Raw genomic sequence first — 18244 nt, forward strand, 5'->3', positions numbered from 1 at the left:
GGCCCGGAGCTCAAGGGACCGGAAGTTCGTGTCTGGAGGAACTTCCGGGAGCTGCTGCTGAGGGCCGCTGACGTGGAGACAACCGGAGGGCTTCAGGGAGTGGCGGGGCTCGGATTAGGAGCTCGGAGCTGCAGGCCTGAAGGATGCTAACCAAATTCGAGACCAAGAGCGCGCGGGTCAAAGGTAGTAGAGGAGCATGAGGGCTGGATGTCAGTCAGGGGCGGCGCTCTTACCGGGGAAGAGAGAAAGTAGACCAGTGGGCCGAATTAGGCCCTCGGTACGAACCCTGAGGAAGATGGACCGGAGGGAAGTTAGACCTGGCGGGCGGTTCTCCAGCCCGCCACACCTCAGGAGGGTCCTCAGGCCCATTTTCAATTCTTTCCCTTCTCCTCCTCATCTGGGGCCTGTGTTCCCGGCTTGTATTCCTCTGCTCCCAAGGCCCTGTGACCTGTTGGCTTTTTGATGACGTGTTCTAGGGAGTGTCCCTGGGGATTGAGTCTCGACCTCTGCCATTTGTATCCAAGTCAGTAGCTTTTTTGGAGATGAGCACTGGCTACCTCACTTAAGGAGGCTGCACCAGGTCAACATCCAGTGCCTCCATTGGGCTTTATTTCCTACTTGGAAACAGGACGTTTAGGCCTGTAACCCCAGTAAAGTCTGAGCTTGATAAGGTTGCCAGGATGCCCAGTTAAATTTGCATTTCAGATAAACAGTGAATTTTTGGTATTGTTCATGGTTTATCTAAAATTCAAAGGTAACTGGGCATATTTATTTCCTAAGTATGGCAATTCTAGAGCTTTAGTATCAGTGGTTGCGGGTGGAGGGCAAATGACTGAAATCACAGCAGTAGTCTCTTAGAATGTTACAGTGGGAAAGGCAGAGAAATAAGGTCTTCTGAGATTTGGAAAAAGTATATATCTTGAATATTTAGGAAGATGCAGCTTGCAAAGTGATTAGGAACTTAGCGTTTGGAATCAGATGGGCTTGCTTTGGAATGCTGAACTATCCATTAGCTAGGTGTATGACGTAACAGTTCTAAATCTGTTTCCTAATCTGTAAAATGTGAATAATTAACATTCTCTAATAAAGATAATTAAAATGCGAAAGTATATGAAAAGTGCTTGTTACAGTGCCTGACAGACTCATTAGCTTAAAAATCTGTTCTTGCTAGCGAGGATGGAAAGACCTCCTACCACTACAAGGCATCATATAGAGACTTCAAAAGGGTATTGCCTTAATAGTGGTGCCAAATTAGACCTACACTAAAGGCTGCTGTGGACCCACCCTAACAAAACTTAAAGGCAAGTGTCGAAAGAATCAACTGATTCCAAGTAATTTAACTGCATCCTAAGACAAATTCCAACAATATTTAAAAGAAGATAGCAAATATTTTAAAAAATCTAGCACCTTATAAAATTCACAATGTCCGGCATCCAGTGAATGAATGAATGAACCTAGGATTAACCTAGCTGTTCCTTTTTCTTATCAGAATTGACAGGAGGTGACATTGTGGGGCTTACTTAATTTATTGGATCATTCTCTGTTTTTTCCCCCAGGGCTCAGTTTTCACCCCAAAAGACCCTGGATCCTGACCAGTTTACACAATGGAGTCATCCAGTTATGGGACTATCGGATGTGTACCCTCATTGACAAGTTTGATGAACATGATGGTAAGATAATAGTTTCTAGGAGGAAATTTTAAAAAGATACAAGTATTTATTGTTCTCTAGAATACTTTAAGCCTTGTTTGACATTAATTCTTTTAGGATTAAACAATGTGGAGGGGATAGAACTGGAAGATCCTGAATAAGAATCACCTTAGAGATTAGGTAGCATAGCTCTCTTTAACATATATTGCCTGCCTTCTTCTCCAGGTCCAGTACGAGGCATTGACTTCCATAAGCAGCAGCCACTGTTTGTCTCTGGAGGAGACGACTATAAGATTAAGGTACAGTGGGTCTGTCATTACTAGGAGTAAAGAACAGAGAACATGGAGTTTGGGGATTGTGGAAGGGTCTAAAAAACAGTACCTCTTGCTCATACAGAGCTCAGGCTTTTCACAATGTTATCCAGAACACTTATCCAGCAACATTTACTGAATGTTTACTGTGTATCAGACACTGTTTTCTTTTTGGGGAATTCAAAAATAAATAAAAAATGGCCTCTGTTCTCCAGGAGCTTTCATTCTACTAAATGAGATAAATGTATACCCAAATAATAGGTATGGACAGTTTAGTGAGTGATACAATAGAGAGATAACCAAAGTGAAATAGGGAAGGGCATTCCAGGTACGGAGACCAAAAAGCATGACATAGCTGGATAAGAAACTATAATTAGTTTTGTGTAAGATGAGAGAAAGGGCCAGGTCATGGAGTTTGCAGTGTTCAGGAGATTGGATCTGTACAAATAACAAGGAACCATTAAAGGGTTTTAAATAGAGGAGTGATATCAGAATAACATTTTTTTATAACGATTACTTGTGTGGTAGTATAGAGAAAAGATTGGATGAATTGGGCAAGACTGGAGGCAGAGATACCAGTTAGGAGACTGTTGTATAAGTTCATATGAGAAAGGAACAGTGCTTAAGGAAATAAATCAGTAAGTTTGTTGCATGGATGTTAGAGGAATTGTAAGGCAAAATAAGTGAGATTATTTATCTCAGGCTTCTAACTTAGGTCACCAGGCGGAAAGGGTACCATTAACTAGGAAAGGAAAAACAAATACAATTTTTTGGAGTGGAAGAAGATGGTGTCTCTGTCTGTTCGGGCTACTATAACAAAATACCACAGACTGGGTGGCTGATAAACAACAGAATTTTTTTTTTTTTAAAGGAGAGCACAGCTCACAGAGGCCCATGCGGGGATCAAACCGGCTGTCTTGGTGTTATTAGCACCACGCTCTAACCAACTGAGCTAACCAGTCACCCCCCCAGAAATTTCTTTCTCACAGTTCTGGAGGCTACAGGTCCAAGATCAGGGTGCCAGCATCTTCCGGGTCTGCTGAAGGTCTTCCAGGTTGCAGACTGCTGACTTCTTGCTGTGTACTCACATGGTAGCAGTGGACAAAGGGATCTCTGGGGTCTCTCTTAAAAGGACACTAATCCCATACGTGAGGGCTCCACGCTTATGACCTAAGCACCTCAAAACTCTCACCTCCTAATGCCATCACCTTGGGCATTAGGATTTCAACATGAATTTTGGGAAGGACACATTCATTCCATAGCAGATGGGTAATAATTACCATCTTGGTGCTGATGCCTAGTGGAGCTATATCTGCACAGGAGATGTATTTGGGAGTTGTCATGAAGGAGGGAGCCAAAGCAGAAGCAGTTAGAACATATCACTCAGGAATTATGTTGAATGAGAAAACAAACTGTCATTTAAAAGATAGAAAAAGAAAAATTAGTATAGGAAAGAATGACTTGAGAGGTTAGAGATGAACCAAGAGAGAGAAGCAGAAGCCTTTTGGACACCAAGGAAGGAGAGAATTTTGGGAAGGACAAAGTGGTCAGCATAAGATAAAGACCAAGTAATCTTTGTATTGCTTATTTAACAGGGCATAAATGATCTTAGCACTTTAATGTGAAGTGAGGAAGCAGAGGCAGAATATAGGCAATTCTTTGAAGAAGCTTGACTGTTAGAAAGGCAAAAGCTGGAGCCAGAGACTTTGAACCTGTATTAAAAAAAGAAAATCGATATTTACTCTGTTTACTTCCACAAAAAAGTTTTTCCAAAATGATTAGTATTTTTAAAAAGGAGTTATCTTCCCCGTATGTGAAATGTCCAGAAATGGGCAAATTTACAAAGTAGAGAGTAAATTAGTGGTCGTCCAGGGTTGGGAAGAAATGGGAAGTGACTGCTAATGGGTATAGTTTTTATTGGGGGATGATAAATTATTCTAAAATTGATTGTGGTGATGTTTGCATAACTATGAATGTACTAAAAACCATTGAATTCTACACTTTAAATGGGTGAATTGTATGGGATTTGAATTATATGTCAATAAAGCTGTTTAAAGGGATTGCCTTAGCCAGCTGGTAGGTATGTAGTGTTGTCATGGTGTGGTTTTCATTTATAGTTCTTTGATAAAAGGGAGATTATTTAGAAAAGTCATGTCTGTGGTTCATCATATTGTTTGCTATATCCACATTTACAAAGAGTAAGATAGGAAGCCCAGCAAATGGTCAGTCTACAAACCTTACAGGTCTTTAAGGATTCAGAGTTCTGGAGTTTGATAGAGGACTATAAAAGAGCCAAGACAATTTGAAGCTAGGTATGTGAAAGTTTAAAACACTGAACTCAATAAGGGGACAAAAGGCTAATTACAAAATAGTGTTTATGAGATGATCTAATTTTTGTATGAAACTCCAACTCTACTGTATACATGTATATTTATTTATAGATGACTCAACAGATGAAGGTGAAGGTATTGGGATACTTTCACTTTTTCTGTTCTTCATCTTTTCTCATTTCTACACATACCTGTTGAGCACCTACTAAGTGTTCGCCTCTGTATTATGTGCTAGGGGTATAGTGTTGAGCATGATGGACAAGGGCCCTGTCTTTAGTTAGGGAGCTTATGGTATAGTTTGGACAATCATACTTTTGGGTTATTTTAATTTGTGATAGGAAATGGTATTACTTTTTGTAATTTACAAAAGAAGATTTAAAAAATTTTTAGTAAAACAAAGGAAAGAATAGTAGTAAGCTGGCCTGGAGAGATTATAAACATGTATTAAAAGTTAAAAAAAGAAAAGCATCTGACCTTTCATTTTTGAGGAGGGCGTGGTTTGGATGGGGAGCATGAGCTCTTACACTGATGGTCCTGATTTCAGTGTCTTCTTCGGTTGTGTTCATTGAAGCCTGGTACTTTGGTAGATGACTCAACTTCATAGGATGTTTCTCTGCTTTGTTCAGCCTAACTGAGCATGTAGTATTTCCCACAGTAATGAGTTAAAGTCTGTTTACATGGTAGATGAGTGTAGATCATGAACGTAGTGGCATCATTTGCTACCAAATTAAGAGTCTAAGAGAAGATGATGTCATATATTATATTATTGTTTCCTTTGGTGTCTGTCCTACTTTTTTTATCCTGATAGGTAAAGTACTAAGGGGTCTGTATTTTAAGCTGAGAACACAGTTATGCAGTATAAAGAAGTTTCAAGTTAAGCCTGGATAAGCATAAGCCTGGATAAGCATCTTGTCTCACGTCATTAAACAGATGGTTTCTCCCCAAGGAATGGAAAAACCTTTTCCATAGTTTTAGCTTTAGGTTTTCCCTAGCTTTGTCTTTTTTCTTCCCCATGTGTTATTTAGATGCCCTTGGTCTTTTATCCTGCAACCTAAAACAAGACTCCCTATCAAAGTTCCTACTTATTTAGAAATACCCAAATATAAATCCAACTTGTTTATTGAGAAACCCAGCCTTTTAGAGGCTCAGTACCCTTAGGTCCTATTCCTTAGATTTGTTTCCATCTTCGCAGGTTTGGAATTACAAGCTTCGGCGCTGTCTCTTCACATTGCTCGGGCACCTAGACTACATCCGCACCACATTTTTTCATCATGTAAGTGGCCATGGTACCTCTAGTTTTAGAGCATTCTTCAGTTTCCCCGTAAGAATCCTCTTCTTGTTCCTCAAGAACCCATGCTTTGATAACAGAATTATGTTATTGGAATGGCTCTTCTAGAATCTGTGTGGTGTTGACCTTCCTACTTTGTTTCCTTCTGTAAAAGAAAGCACTCAAGGTTATATTGAATCAAATCAGAAGCAGCATCCCTTTGCTCATGTAGCTGAGATGTTAGACAATGGAACCCTCCAAAAAGAGAAATGGTAACAGGAGCCTGAAAGGACACCTTTGTGTAATGTTGAAACCCTTTCTCTGGAATATCTTTCAGGAATATCCTTGGATTCTGAGTGCTTCAGATGATCAGACCATCCGAGTGTGGAACTGGCAGTCTCGAACCTGTGTCTGGTAAAACAGGAGACAGAGGGCTCAAAGTGTCTTCCTTTTTCCTAGTGTTTTTATAATCAACTTTTCTTCAGAACAATCATCTCCCTCCCCTAATGGGCAGGGTCTGCTGATTAATTACTGATGGTATTTGTAAGATGCTTTTACAAAATGATAAATATGAAAGCAATCTTGTAAGTAAGGTATGAATCTGGATTTTCTGATCATTTCTTACCGGAGAAAGGGGGTCATATAGCTAGGCTTTTAGAACAAAACTTTTAGTTGGTTTTTAGTTCTGTTCCCGTTAAACTTAAGTCAAGGTCTAGACCTCCGTCTTGCTTTGTGTTTCGGTCTTGAGCTTTCCATGAAGATGTAAGGACTACGTAAGAGGGATAGTCCACTAAAATTTAACAGATAGTTTCCAGTATGAATTACTAATATTTCATTTATTTTGATATTTTAACATGTTGTTAAGAGGAGAACTATACAATCTCAGCTCTCCTGAAATTAATACCAAAGCATTAAAGGTAAGAGGAGAGCTATTGTTAAAACAGCTGACCTTGGTCATTATAATTTCAGAATTGTTAGGATGACTTGCCTTTGCCTCGAAAACAGTGTAATTGAATATCTGTATCTGTTAAATATGGAGAATGGTATTTAGCATGTAGGAATCTGTTGATTCCTTCCTCTAATTTGGTATTGTCTTTATCTTTTTTTTCTTCTTGCAGTGTTTTAACAGGGCACAACCATTATGTAATGTGTGCTCAATTCCACCCCTCTGAAGACCTGGTTGTATCAGCCAGCCTGGACCAGACTGTGCGCGTTTGGGATATTTCTGGTGAGCTGCTCAAGTTCAGGGGACAACCTAGTCATGTCTGGTGCAAAACTGCAATTGATTAAAATAATGAAGGTAGTTGACTTAGAACAGGAAAATTTAGAATATTCTGTTCTCATATAATATTTTTGTTTCTTAAGGTATTAAATCTGCTTTGATGGTTCTTCATGCTAGAGGTATTTCCTAAGAAAAGTGGTTGCTCTAGAAAATTCATTTAATTTGAAGAAAGTTTCACTTTTTAGTTAAGTCAGTTTTAGTTAAAATCTATATACTATTGGCAGAATTTGATTAAGAATCAAGCTTTCCACACACACACAAAAAAAAATCTTTGACAAAAACAAAAATTAGTGCAGGGAAATAGGACTCTTGAATCCTATGGCTTCATTTTGATATAGGAAAATCGCTCTTTTATATTTCTTCTAGTGTAAGGAGCATTGGGGAGGTGTGTGTGTTGAATTATTTCCAGAATACTTTTAAATATTAGGACAGACTTCTAGGACCAGAAATTAAAACAACTTACAGATTTTTGGATAATCCCTCCATTCGCAGTTTATATATCTTGATTTTGTGATAGTATTTAAATGTTTAGTGCTGAATGTAGGAGATCTGAAAAGTTGCTAACCAGATAATTTAAATGCAGAAAGGACTGTAGCTATGAGATTGACATGCTGGATAAACGAAAGTGCTTTGCTGGGAATCGGAATAGGGAAGTGCAACTCTAAATGCTGTGATTCTATGCTCAGTTAAGTTTACTTATCACTTGCTGAATCTCCTTTGTTGGTTGCCTTAGAAATTCTTGGAGGTTGGGTTCTCTGAAAGGTCAGTGGCTAGACTATAAAACTGTTTTCATTCTGTAAAAGAAAGGCCCCCTCATAGTTCCTTGTCTGGTTCTTTATGGAAATAAAGGAATCACCCTTCTGCATTGTATGGCCGAGGTGATAATTTTTCCCAATTCCTTTGTGGCATGGTGGGCTGGGACAGTATGGTACTTGCTGTTCCTACAAGCCATTGATGAACAGCAAGTTGAAAATTTGGATTCCTGGGTGCAGCATTTGGAATGTTGAAATAGCAGTTGTTTAAGATTCATGTAGCATAGAAACAAGCCAAAAGGAAGATGAGGACAGTTGGAGAGTAAAACCTCTAGAGCATGTGGTGTTTGCAGTTTTCAGAGGTTCCAAATTAGAAGGGAGTAGTATAAACAAGATTGTACTGGGGATAGGACAGTTGGACCTTCTTCAGCTAGTGCTTTTGCCATTGCAGTTTTGTATCAGACTGGCTAGGTGTTTTGAAGTACACCCAGATGTGACCAACCATGCCAACAGGAGGAGTTAGGTACGGACACTGTGAGCCTGTGCCCTCTCCTTACTCCTAGTACCAGGGAACTTATTATTCACTCTCCCAGTAACCTGGCTATGGCTTTTCACGGGTTTTCACTACGTGCACATTCAAAGCACCCTCTCTGTCTGGGGTTGGATCCTGGCTTATGCTGTTCTAGCTGATGAGAGGCAGTTATTTAGATTAGCCTTTCCCAACTGGGTTCTGTGACAGAATTAAGGCTACTCAAATGACTATTTTGACTATTTTCTCAGTTCTTCTAAGAATGGTATACAGCTAAATGACATCCTAGATCATAAAGAAGTTAATTTGTTACATGCATAAACTGATGCTTTGGCCATTAAGGCTTAATTTCTTCCTTGAGCACCAGGTCAAGAAGGACTTTGTACAGCTCCACTCTAAGAGTTTATACCACCTGATAGCAGCACAGCCGTGTCTCCCTGTAACCTAGCTAAAGCAATTTCAGGCAGTTAGGTGGATAGATTCTCATTGGTGATCATGAAATGCTCAAGGTAAGAAATCCTTTTCTTCCCCTTTGTAGGCTGGAGAATATTTTTGCCTCTGAATTAAGGGCCTTAAACCAGAGAAGGAAGGAGAGAGTGTGACCCCAACTGGGGTTTATACTTGCTCTTGAATGTGTGAAGTGCATGGATTACTATATAATAACATTGCAATTGCTCTACTTAGTATCTGTGATATTGAAAATTCTGTGCTAACTCCTCTACTAATGTTAATGCTCTCTTTACCAATTTCCAAGTGTTTTTCTCTATTCAAATTTCTCCAAAACCCCCTAACCAGAATGGAAGGAGGTGCTTTGGTATTAACCAAGTGAAAGGAGCTTTTGGGTTAGACTTTTACATTTATTCTTTCCTTTTCTAAAACTAAACGTATTCTTTTTTTATAAAAATATATTTTTTTAAGATTTTATTGGGGAAGGGGAACAGGACTTTATTGGGGAACAGTGTGTACTTCCAGGACTTTTTTCCAAGTCAAGTTGTTGTCCTTTCAGTCTTAGTTGTGGAGGGCGCAGCTCAGTTCCAGGTCCAGTTGCTGTTGCTAGTTGCAGGGGGCACAGCCCACCATCCCTTGTGGGAGTCGAAACCGGCAACCTTGTGGTTGAGAGGGCACGCTCCAACCAACTGAACCATCTGGGAGCTCAGTGGCAGCTCAGGTCAAGGTGCCGTGTTCAATTTTAGTTGCAGGGGGCGCTGCCCACCATCCCTTGCGGGAGTCGAGGAATCGAACTGGCAACCTTGTGGTTGAGAGCCCACTGGCCCATGTGGGAATCAAACCGGCAGCCTTCGGAGTTAGGAGCATGGAGCTCTAACCGCCTGAGCCACTGGGCCAGCCCTAAGCATATTCTTTTAGCAGTTTTTTGCTTCAGTTCCATTGAGTTTGAACACAGGAAGAGGAATTAGCTTTCAGGTCTGTTAGGGACTGGAGCTGATACTTCCAGGAGAGGAAAAGTTAGTTCTGAGTCGGAGAATGAATACTTTCACATTTATAGAACTGGTGAAAATTCTAAGTTTTCCGTTTTCATTCTATAAAAGAAAGGGAACACTCTGAGCCAGGTAAGCAATAAGAAAACAGAAATCTCTAAAGGAAAACCTGTCTTCCTGAGAATTGAGCCCGATGGGGCTTAGCTTAATCTGAATCTTTTGTGTTAGCCTGGCAAAAAATATTTGTTTAAAAGGGAGTATATTTACAATCTAGACAGAACATACATAGGTTGCTTTTTTGCCTAGAGCTTCCAAGTAAATTGAAATTATCTTAATGTGCTAACACCTTTGCATGTCGAACCCATGTAATTCAGGCTTAATCTTTGAAATGACTACTAAAAAAGTATTAATTTTCTGTCAACTCCTGTCCTCATTCCTCTGTCTCTTTTTACTACTTCCCCTGGTCTCCATTGGGAGTTGTGCATCAAACTGGTCCATTCTGAGAGTGTCCTCTCCTCCCTCTGGATTTGAGTAGCTGCTGTAGAAATTTTCCATCTGTTGTTTAGTCTTAGTGAGTGGCTTGTCAAAGGCTCAAATATTTCTTCTCTTAAGTATCTTTTCACTGCCTGTCACTATTCATCTGTCTGTTTTTGCCCTGCCACTTTTCCTGGATCATTACAAGCAAGTGCAACAAAGGCTTTCATTCTGTCATACAGCTTTCCCTTTTAATATGTTTGTTGAAGCTTATTGGAGGTGAAGTTCCTCACAACTGTCTGTCTTTGTCTCTTTTTTTGAGTCTGTTTTATACCCCAGATTTATTAGAAAAAGTTGACAGATCCCATTAAAGGGACAAGTGAAATGAGTGAAAGGAGGCACCCTTGTGATAATGTATTTATGAAGCTTTAGGAGAGTGCTTTTATTTATTTTTTAAAGCATCAGCTTTATTTTTCTCTACCTATTGGCTAAATGCTTATCTTGGACAGAAGACAAGATAATTAAAACTGTCATGTCTTTTTAAGCACTTGTTTCTCCAATGCTGATGTTTACGTGCTGAGATAATAAAAGAGATACATTATAATTTTAATACAATGAAGATAAATATTATCATTAAACTTAATGTTTGCATATTCCTACCGATGCCAAAATTTAGGCTTAAAACTATTTAGCTTTTATTTTCAGTGATAGCTTTTATTTTCTCCTTTATTATAGACATTTGTGTTTTGTTTTATAAATGCCAGGTAGTCCCATTTCCCTCTTTGCCCCCATATACTTCAAAAGATAGGATTTTAGTCCCAATTCTATTATCTATAAACTGGTATGATTATGCCTGTTTGCCTGTCTCAAAGATTGTTATCAAAATCAAATCACATAACATATATCAGAGTGCTTTGAAAACCACAAAGTTTTTTTCAAATGTAAGATAGTGGTGTTGTTATCATAGTTTTGGTTCTGATTATAGCACAAATATAATAGTTAGCTTTTAGAGATAAGTGTAGTTTTGCCATAAATTTGGGTCCTATACATATGAGTCTTTTTCCCATTGTTTCCAAATTATGAACTAATTCCTCCCAGTGAAACTAGCTTCCAAAAGCTTAAATGGCAAAATACATGTATTCAGGCAATCACTAGCCTTTTAAGCAAGACCTTAAAAGGACATGACAGTCTTATTATTTTGTCCCCTACCTAAGAGTCAAGTAGAAGACATGAGTACACTTTTTGCATAGTTTGTAGTTTTACAGTATCTTCCATCAAAGAGCTTCCATCAAAGGTCTGTTTTCCTTAACTCCTTTGGAACTTCCTCATGAGTTGTCTAAAAGCTTCCAGTTTAGGAAACACTGAGCTGTGGCCTTCCCAAATGGCTTTCCTTTGAAAATTCTTTGAGCTGATGGAAGAAAAGTTGCTATAGATTGCTAAATTGAATGTTTGCCTTTTGAGCCACATTTCAAGAACATTAAAGAATGGAAATGGACATTATCTCAAATAGACAATTCTCGAGGTCAGGTTTGTTGAAGAAGTTAGGCATGTCAGAAATTTGGATTGTCCTCCTCTGGGAAGAAATCCCAGTAGTGGGTCTGTTAAGTGTTAGGTAGCAAAAGAGAAGATAGTGAATGTACTTCAATATTTTGAACATTTTTAGAAAGAAATAGGCAGGAGCTCTTGAATCTCTCTTCTTTGCTCAGTCTCTAAGTTTCTTCCTCCCTTCCTTTAATGTTAGTCTATCACTATATCTTTCTGTGTTTCTGTTACTGTGCTCTTTTTGGTAATGTTATGTTTGCATGTTTTATCCCACTCCTTATTCCTTCGAAGGTCTAAGGAAAAAAAACTTGTCCCCTGGCGCAGTGGAGTCGGATGTGAGAGGAATAACTGGGGTTGATCTGTTTGGAACTACGGATGCAGTGGTGAAGCATGTACTGGAGGTAGTTATCTTCACAGCCATCGGCTGGATATGGGCTCTTCTCCACGGAAACGGGTTCATTCCTTCAACAAAGGTTTATACAGTGCTTAATAAGTGCTAGGCACTATTTTTGAGGCATTGGAAATAGAATAGTGGGCGAGTCAACAGAAATGAAGCTTATGTGCCACCTAAAGGAGAGTCATATTACCTTGTAAACATAGTGGGCAGATAGAGAGAAAGCTGTCATAGCGTCCATCACCATCCCAAAATAAAGCCCATTCTCAAGCCTCTTGTAAAGTTGGAGCGTGAGAGGATTTAATCAAAGTTATTGAAAACCAACCATGTATGTGTAAGTAACTTGGATACATGGTAGGAAAATACAAAAGCATAAGATAGAAAATACATATATTTTTAAATAATTTAATCCTCACAATTACCCATTGAAGTAGACATTATTACCCTAATTTTTCTGACATGAGATTAAAAAATTGAGATTTAGAAAAATTAAGTGATTTATCAAAGTCCATAGTAAATGGACTTAAACTTCGATTTGTCTGACTCCCAAGACCCATGTATTTCACCACATGCTATCTCAAAAATACTAATTCTAAACTGCCTTATCTATGACTATGTCACAGTACAGAGAACTATATAAATAGGATATAATATATCTTAAAATCAGCAGGACTTAAATTTTTTGGTCTGAGAACTTTTTTTTTTTGAAGATTTTATTGGGGAAGGGGAACAGGACTTTATTGGGGAACAGTGTGTACTTCCAGGATTTTTTCCAAGTCAAGTTGTTGTCCTTTCAATCGTAGTTGAGGAGGGCGCAGTTCAGCTCCAGGTCCAGTTGCCGTTGTTAGTTGCAGGGGGTGCAGCCCACGATCCCTTGCAGGAGTCGAACCGGCAACCTTGTGGTTGAGAGCCCACTGGCCCATGTGGCAATCGAACCGGCAGCCTTCGGCGTTAGGAGCATGGAGCTCCAACCGCCTTAGCCACCGGGCCGGTCCTGAGAACCTCTTTATACTCATAACTTATTGAGAACCTCAAAGAGTTTTTGTTTATATGGGTTATATCTGTTCATTTTTACCATATTAAAATTGAAACCAAGAACTTTTTAAAACATGAAATATATAAGCAGTGATATTATCATATGTCATGTAGCCTCTGGAAAATGCTACACTCGTGAGAGAGTAAAGAGTGAGGGCCATTGGGCTGTCAACCACAAGGTTGCCGGTTCAACTCCTCAAATCCTGCAAGGGAAGATGGGCTCCGCACCCTGCAATTAAGATTGAACACGGAACCTTGAGCTGAGCTGCTGCTGAGCTCCCGGATGGCTCAGTTGGTTGGAGCACGTCCTCTCAACCACAAGGTTGCCGATTTGACTCCCACGAGGGATGGTGGGCTGTGCCCCCTGCAACTAACAACAGCGACTGGACCTGGGGCTGTGCTGCGCCAACTAAGATTGAAAGGACAACAACTTGACTTAGAAAAAGTCCTGGAAGTACACACTGTTCCCCAATAAAGTCCTGTTCTCTTTCCCCAATAAAATCTTTTAAAAAAAAAAAGAGTGAGAAGGCAAATAATGTCTTAATAGTATTATGAAAATAGTTTTGACCTTGCAGATTTCCTAAAAGGAACTTGGGGATCATCTAAAAGTTTCCCTACCACACTTTGAGAATTTCTTCATTAAGTTATAAAAATGATCTTTATTCTTTTTTTTTTTTTTAACATATGTATATTTTTTTATTGGGGAACAGTGTGTTTCTCCAGGGCCCATCGGCTCCAAGTGATTGTCCTTCAGTCTAGTTGTGGAGGGCGCAGTTCAGCTCCAAGTCCAGTTTCTGTTTTTAATCTAGTTGGAGGGGGTGCAGCCCACCATCCCCATCCCATGTGGGAATTGAACTGGCAACTTTGTTGAGCGCTCGCGCGCTAACCACCTGACCCATCCGGCCTCCCCTCTGGCAGCTCAGCAGCAGCTCGTTGTCTTTTTTCTTGTTGTGGAGGGCGCAGCTCACTGGCCCATGTGGGAATCGAACTGATAACCCTGCTGTTTAGAGCTCGTGCTCTAACCAACTGAGTGATCCAGTTGTGCAGAACTGGTCTTTATTCTTGGGATGTTATAATTAATTGGAGAAATTTATAAATAGACAAGTAAAAAGGCAGTATATCCCAGATACAAATGAAGCTGAATTTGGGGGGAGAACTCCCATGAGAATTTGGGGGTAATACTGGATAGATTGACATAGTAACTCTCGTGTTCAAATCTTAGAGCAGCATAGTCGTTTTAGTCTTTTCAAACTAAAAGTAAAAATCAGATATTTTTTACAACCATCAGCATGCTCCATTGATTTACTTTGAGTAATGGACATAAAGCCGTTTTAGAAGAACCACTTTTTTTCCACAGGGTCATGATCGTGGAGTAAACTGGGCTGCCTTCCACCCCACTATGCCCCTTATCGTATCTGGGGCAGATGACCGTCAAGTGAAGATCTGGCGCATGAATGGTGAGTGAGGAACGACAGTATCACCATGTCTAAAAAATTGACTGCTGGTGAAATAGCCAGGTCTTCTGGACTTAGTGATGCATTTTACTACCTTAGGTGGTTATGCTAATCCTGGGAACATAAAAATTGCCCCATTCCCTGTTTTCTTGTGATAGCATCCTGAGTTTTGAGGAGTAGGAACACAGTGAAGAAAAGGAATTCATTCACTCAACAAATATTTATTGAGTACCTACTTTATACTAACCATTATTCAAGGCTCTGGAGATACAGCAAGTGACTAAAACAGATAAAATTCCTGCCATATGGAGCTTACATTTATTCTATAATGACAGCTAGTGACAAAACTGGGTAAGGGGATAAAGAATGATGGAGAAGAGGTACTAAAATTTATAGGAGGGTCAAAATCAAAGAAGAATTAAATATATAAAGGTTCAAAAGCTTAAATGAAGAAAACTGCCCTATTAGAAAGAAGTTGCTAATATAACACTTTGTAGTAGTACCTAGCATTTGGTTAGAGGATGTCATGATTCCAAATCCCAAACTCATAGTAGTAGGGAGTTGTGATGACCTAATTCTTTTTTGTCCTTCAGAATCAAAGGCATGGGAGGTTGATACCTGCCGGGGCCATTACAACAATGTGTCTTGTGCTGTCTTCCACCCTCGCCAAGAGTTGATCCTCAGCAATTCTGAGGACAAGAGTATTCGAGTCTGGGATATGTCTAAGCGGTAAATGGGTTAGAATGTTGTGGGACCAAACCCAGGGGAAGTCCTTTTCTCTTACTTGCTTTCTTTTTAAAAATTAGAATACTTCTGTTTGTTTCTCATCATCTTCAGCATGTAGAAAAGCCAAATCATATACAGGCATACCTTGGAGATATTGTAGGTTCAGTTTCAGACCACCGCAGTAGAGTAAATATGGTAATAAAGTGAGTCACATGAAGTTTTTGGTTTCCCAGTACTTATAGAAGTTATGTTAACCATTATCTGAGCCTGTTGGAAAAATGGCACTGATAGACTTGCTTGACGCAGGGTTGACACAAACCTTCAATTTGTAAAACAATGCAATATCTACAAAGCGCAGCACAGCAAAGCTTGATCAAATAAGGTATGCCTTTATTATGAAAACTTGAAGGGACCTAGAAATCAGCCAACATTTACAAATTTTTCATCAAATAGAAATCTCTATGTGTATTCTTTTTCTCTTCTAAAATTAAGCATGGTCTTCTTCTGTAGCTAAAGAAATAAGAAATGTGGAATGAAAGCAGTATAGTAGAAAATTATGTCAAATGGAGGAAATTGAAATATCAAAATAATAAGGTCAATTTGGAGTTTCCTCTCGGTTTTTTAGTAGAATTTATCATGACTACCTTTATTTAAGATATGCAGTATACTGTCCCTGATTTAAACGCTGGCTTACCACTAAATACTCTTGTACGTGATGAGCTGAAAATTCCTTGGAAATTAATATTTTTCTTTGTGTGTCTTTTATTTTCCTAGGACTGGGGTTCAGACCTTCCGCAGGGACCATGATCGTTTCTGGGTCCTAGCCGCCCACCCCAACCTTAACCTGTTTGCAGCAGGTAAAGGCCATATCTTTTTCCCCCTTTGTTTTAGTTCAAAATTTGTAAGTCTTGAGAGTGATTCTCCATTAGCTTTGTCTCCAGTAAATGCATAGTAGGATGACAAGGAAAAATAGAATTCTCAGAGCCACATAGTGAGGCTTTTCTCCTTTTTCCCCCTTACCTTCTTGGAGTAGTATTCTTTCAGTGTTCTTTCTTCACCAAGAGCCATTTAACAATAAAGCTCATTAGTTCATAGGAGCATAGGAGGCTAATACTGGACACTTGGAGTTCTCAGACTGAGGAGCTAGAAGCTGAGTTTTATTCATGCATTTAGCAAATATTTACTGAGTGTCAATCCCTAGTCTGGGTGCTGGTATTATAGCATAAAACAATGTCTCTGACTTTATGGAGATTTTATTTACACTGAAGGGAGATAGACTATAAAACAATAAATGTGTAAAACAATGTATAGTGAAAAATGCTTTGAAGAAAAGTTAAGCAAAAGTAAGGGAGATAGAGAGGGATGAGTGTGGGAATTACTGCTTTAATTTTGGCTGCTCAGGAAAGTGCAGGGAATGACAGGTACCCTGACAGTGGGAACAACGAATGCAAAGACCGTGATGTGAGGGATCCTGAGTGTGTTTGAGGAAGATGCAAGGAGGAGCACAGTGAGTAAGGGGCCATGTATAGGAGGTAGTGCAGTTCACTCTGAATGGAAAGCCGTTGGAAGTGACACAATCTGGTTTGCATGTGGAGAGCAGACTGGAGGACAAACGTCGAAGGTTGCTCTAAGAGATGAGTGATGCCAGTAGGGAAAAAGCAAGACATTTTTTAAAAACAGAACCACAAAGGCATCTATTTGTTTAGCAAGTATTTTTATGTTCTTATAAGCTAGGTACTGGCGAAGGATGGAAACTATTATAATTTCTGCCTTCAGGGAGCTCATGGCAAAGCGGAAGTGATAGGCCTACACAATTACAGTGTAGGGTGAATAAGTGCTATAATGGATATTTGTACAAAGTGTGTTAGGAGAACACAGAGGAGGGCGTGTCTAAATGCGGCAGTGTGATAGAGTACAGCAGATCCTCGATATTAAAACATCATTTGGTTCAGCATCATTTTGTTACAATGCTGAGATGCCATAGGAACTTAACCCTTGTTTATATCAATTAACCTGTGGTAAAATTGGTTTCATGATGCATTGTTTTGCTTAAAGTTGCAAAACCTATTCACTACCTTAAGTGAGGACTTACTGTAAGAGGAAAGGATTCACAGAAATTTATTTGAGTAAAGATTCCAAGGATCATGATAATTTAGGCAAATAAAGGATGCATTGAGATGTCTTAACTTTGTTTTTGGCATACATATACAATCCTTATCCTTGTATACCTCCTGTGTCCAGCTTGCTTTCTTGCCTACAGCTAATTCTGTCCTCTCTTCTCTCTGTGCCTCAGGCCATGATGGTGGCATGATTGTGTTTAAACTGGAACGGGAACGGCCAGCCTATGCTGTTCATGGCAATATGCTGCATTATGTCAAGGACCGATTCTTACGTCAGTTGGATTTCAACAGCTCTAAAGATGTAGCTGTGATGCAGTTGCGGAGGTAAATCAGACTTGTTTCTTCCCTCCAAACGCTGCCCTCTGTCACCATGGTACAATACCCACAAACAGGACTCTGTTCTTTTAAGAACATGTTGGATGTCATCTCCTGTCATAGATCAAACCTCCATTGCCTGAGTCTGCTCAGTTTAAACTCCAGGAGCATGGTGGGCAAGGAGGTGGCCACGAGGGGAATGAAAGTTCCCCTGTTGAGAATGCTAGTGACCCTGTGGACAGGAAATTATACTGCCACAGTTTGCCTGTTCTCTTGCAAACCAGAGAAAGCTTCCTGGTAGAGTTGCCCCATTTGGCGAGCAGCCTTTTTGCCTCTATTTAGCATTTCTGTAACTATCCTTTGCTTTCCAGCAAAATACACACAACTCTAAACCAGAAATATGTCTCTGGAAACTCTTTAATTCTGAAGATACGATAACCTCTGGGATGCCTGGCAAAAGGAACTGTCCTAGAAAGGCAGCTGCATCAGCATGCTGAAACATTCATGCCGGCAGACTTTGGCATGAGGATTTGATAATCACCCTTTAGCATGACTACGATAAAAAGATGGGTTTATGTGAACATTTCAAGGGATGGGAGAAACTAGCCAGAGACAAATCACATCATGT

The 18244-nt window shown here is 39.6% G+C and overlaps 1 protein-coding gene across 2 annotated transcripts in view; it reads left to right on the top strand.

The window, feature by feature from the left end:
* Positions 1-25: 25 nt before the first annotated feature.
* COPA (COPI coat complex subunit alpha) overlaps positions 26-18244 on the top strand; it is a 38011-nt gene continuing 19792 nt past the window's right edge. For both annotated transcript variants that reach the window (XM_019716418.2, XM_019716419.2), the window contains exons 1-11: positions 26-183; positions 1557-1670; positions 1875-1948; positions 5483-5563; positions 5895-5971; positions 6676-6785; positions 11864-11973; positions 14359-14458; positions 15049-15184; positions 15956-16038; positions 17475-17625. In XM_019716418.2, the coding sequence (XP_019571977.1) occupies positions 144-183; positions 1557-1670; positions 1875-1948; positions 5483-5563; positions 5895-5971; positions 6676-6785; positions 11864-11973; positions 14359-14458; positions 15049-15184; positions 15956-16038; positions 17475-17625 (1076 nt within the window). In that variant the 5' untranslated portion in view covers positions 26-143. The remainder of the gene's footprint in view (positions 184-1556; positions 1671-1874; positions 1949-5482; positions 5564-5894; positions 5972-6675; positions 6786-11863; positions 11974-14358; positions 14459-15048; positions 15185-15955; positions 16039-17474; positions 17626-18244) is intronic.

Source organism: Rhinolophus sinicus, linkage group LG17 (genome assembly GCF_036562045.2).
Source record: "Rhinolophus sinicus isolate RSC01 linkage group LG17, ASM3656204v1, whole genome shotgun sequence".
Lineage (NCBI taxonomy): Eukaryota > Metazoa > Chordata > Mammalia > Chiroptera > Rhinolophidae > Rhinolophus > Rhinolophus sinicus.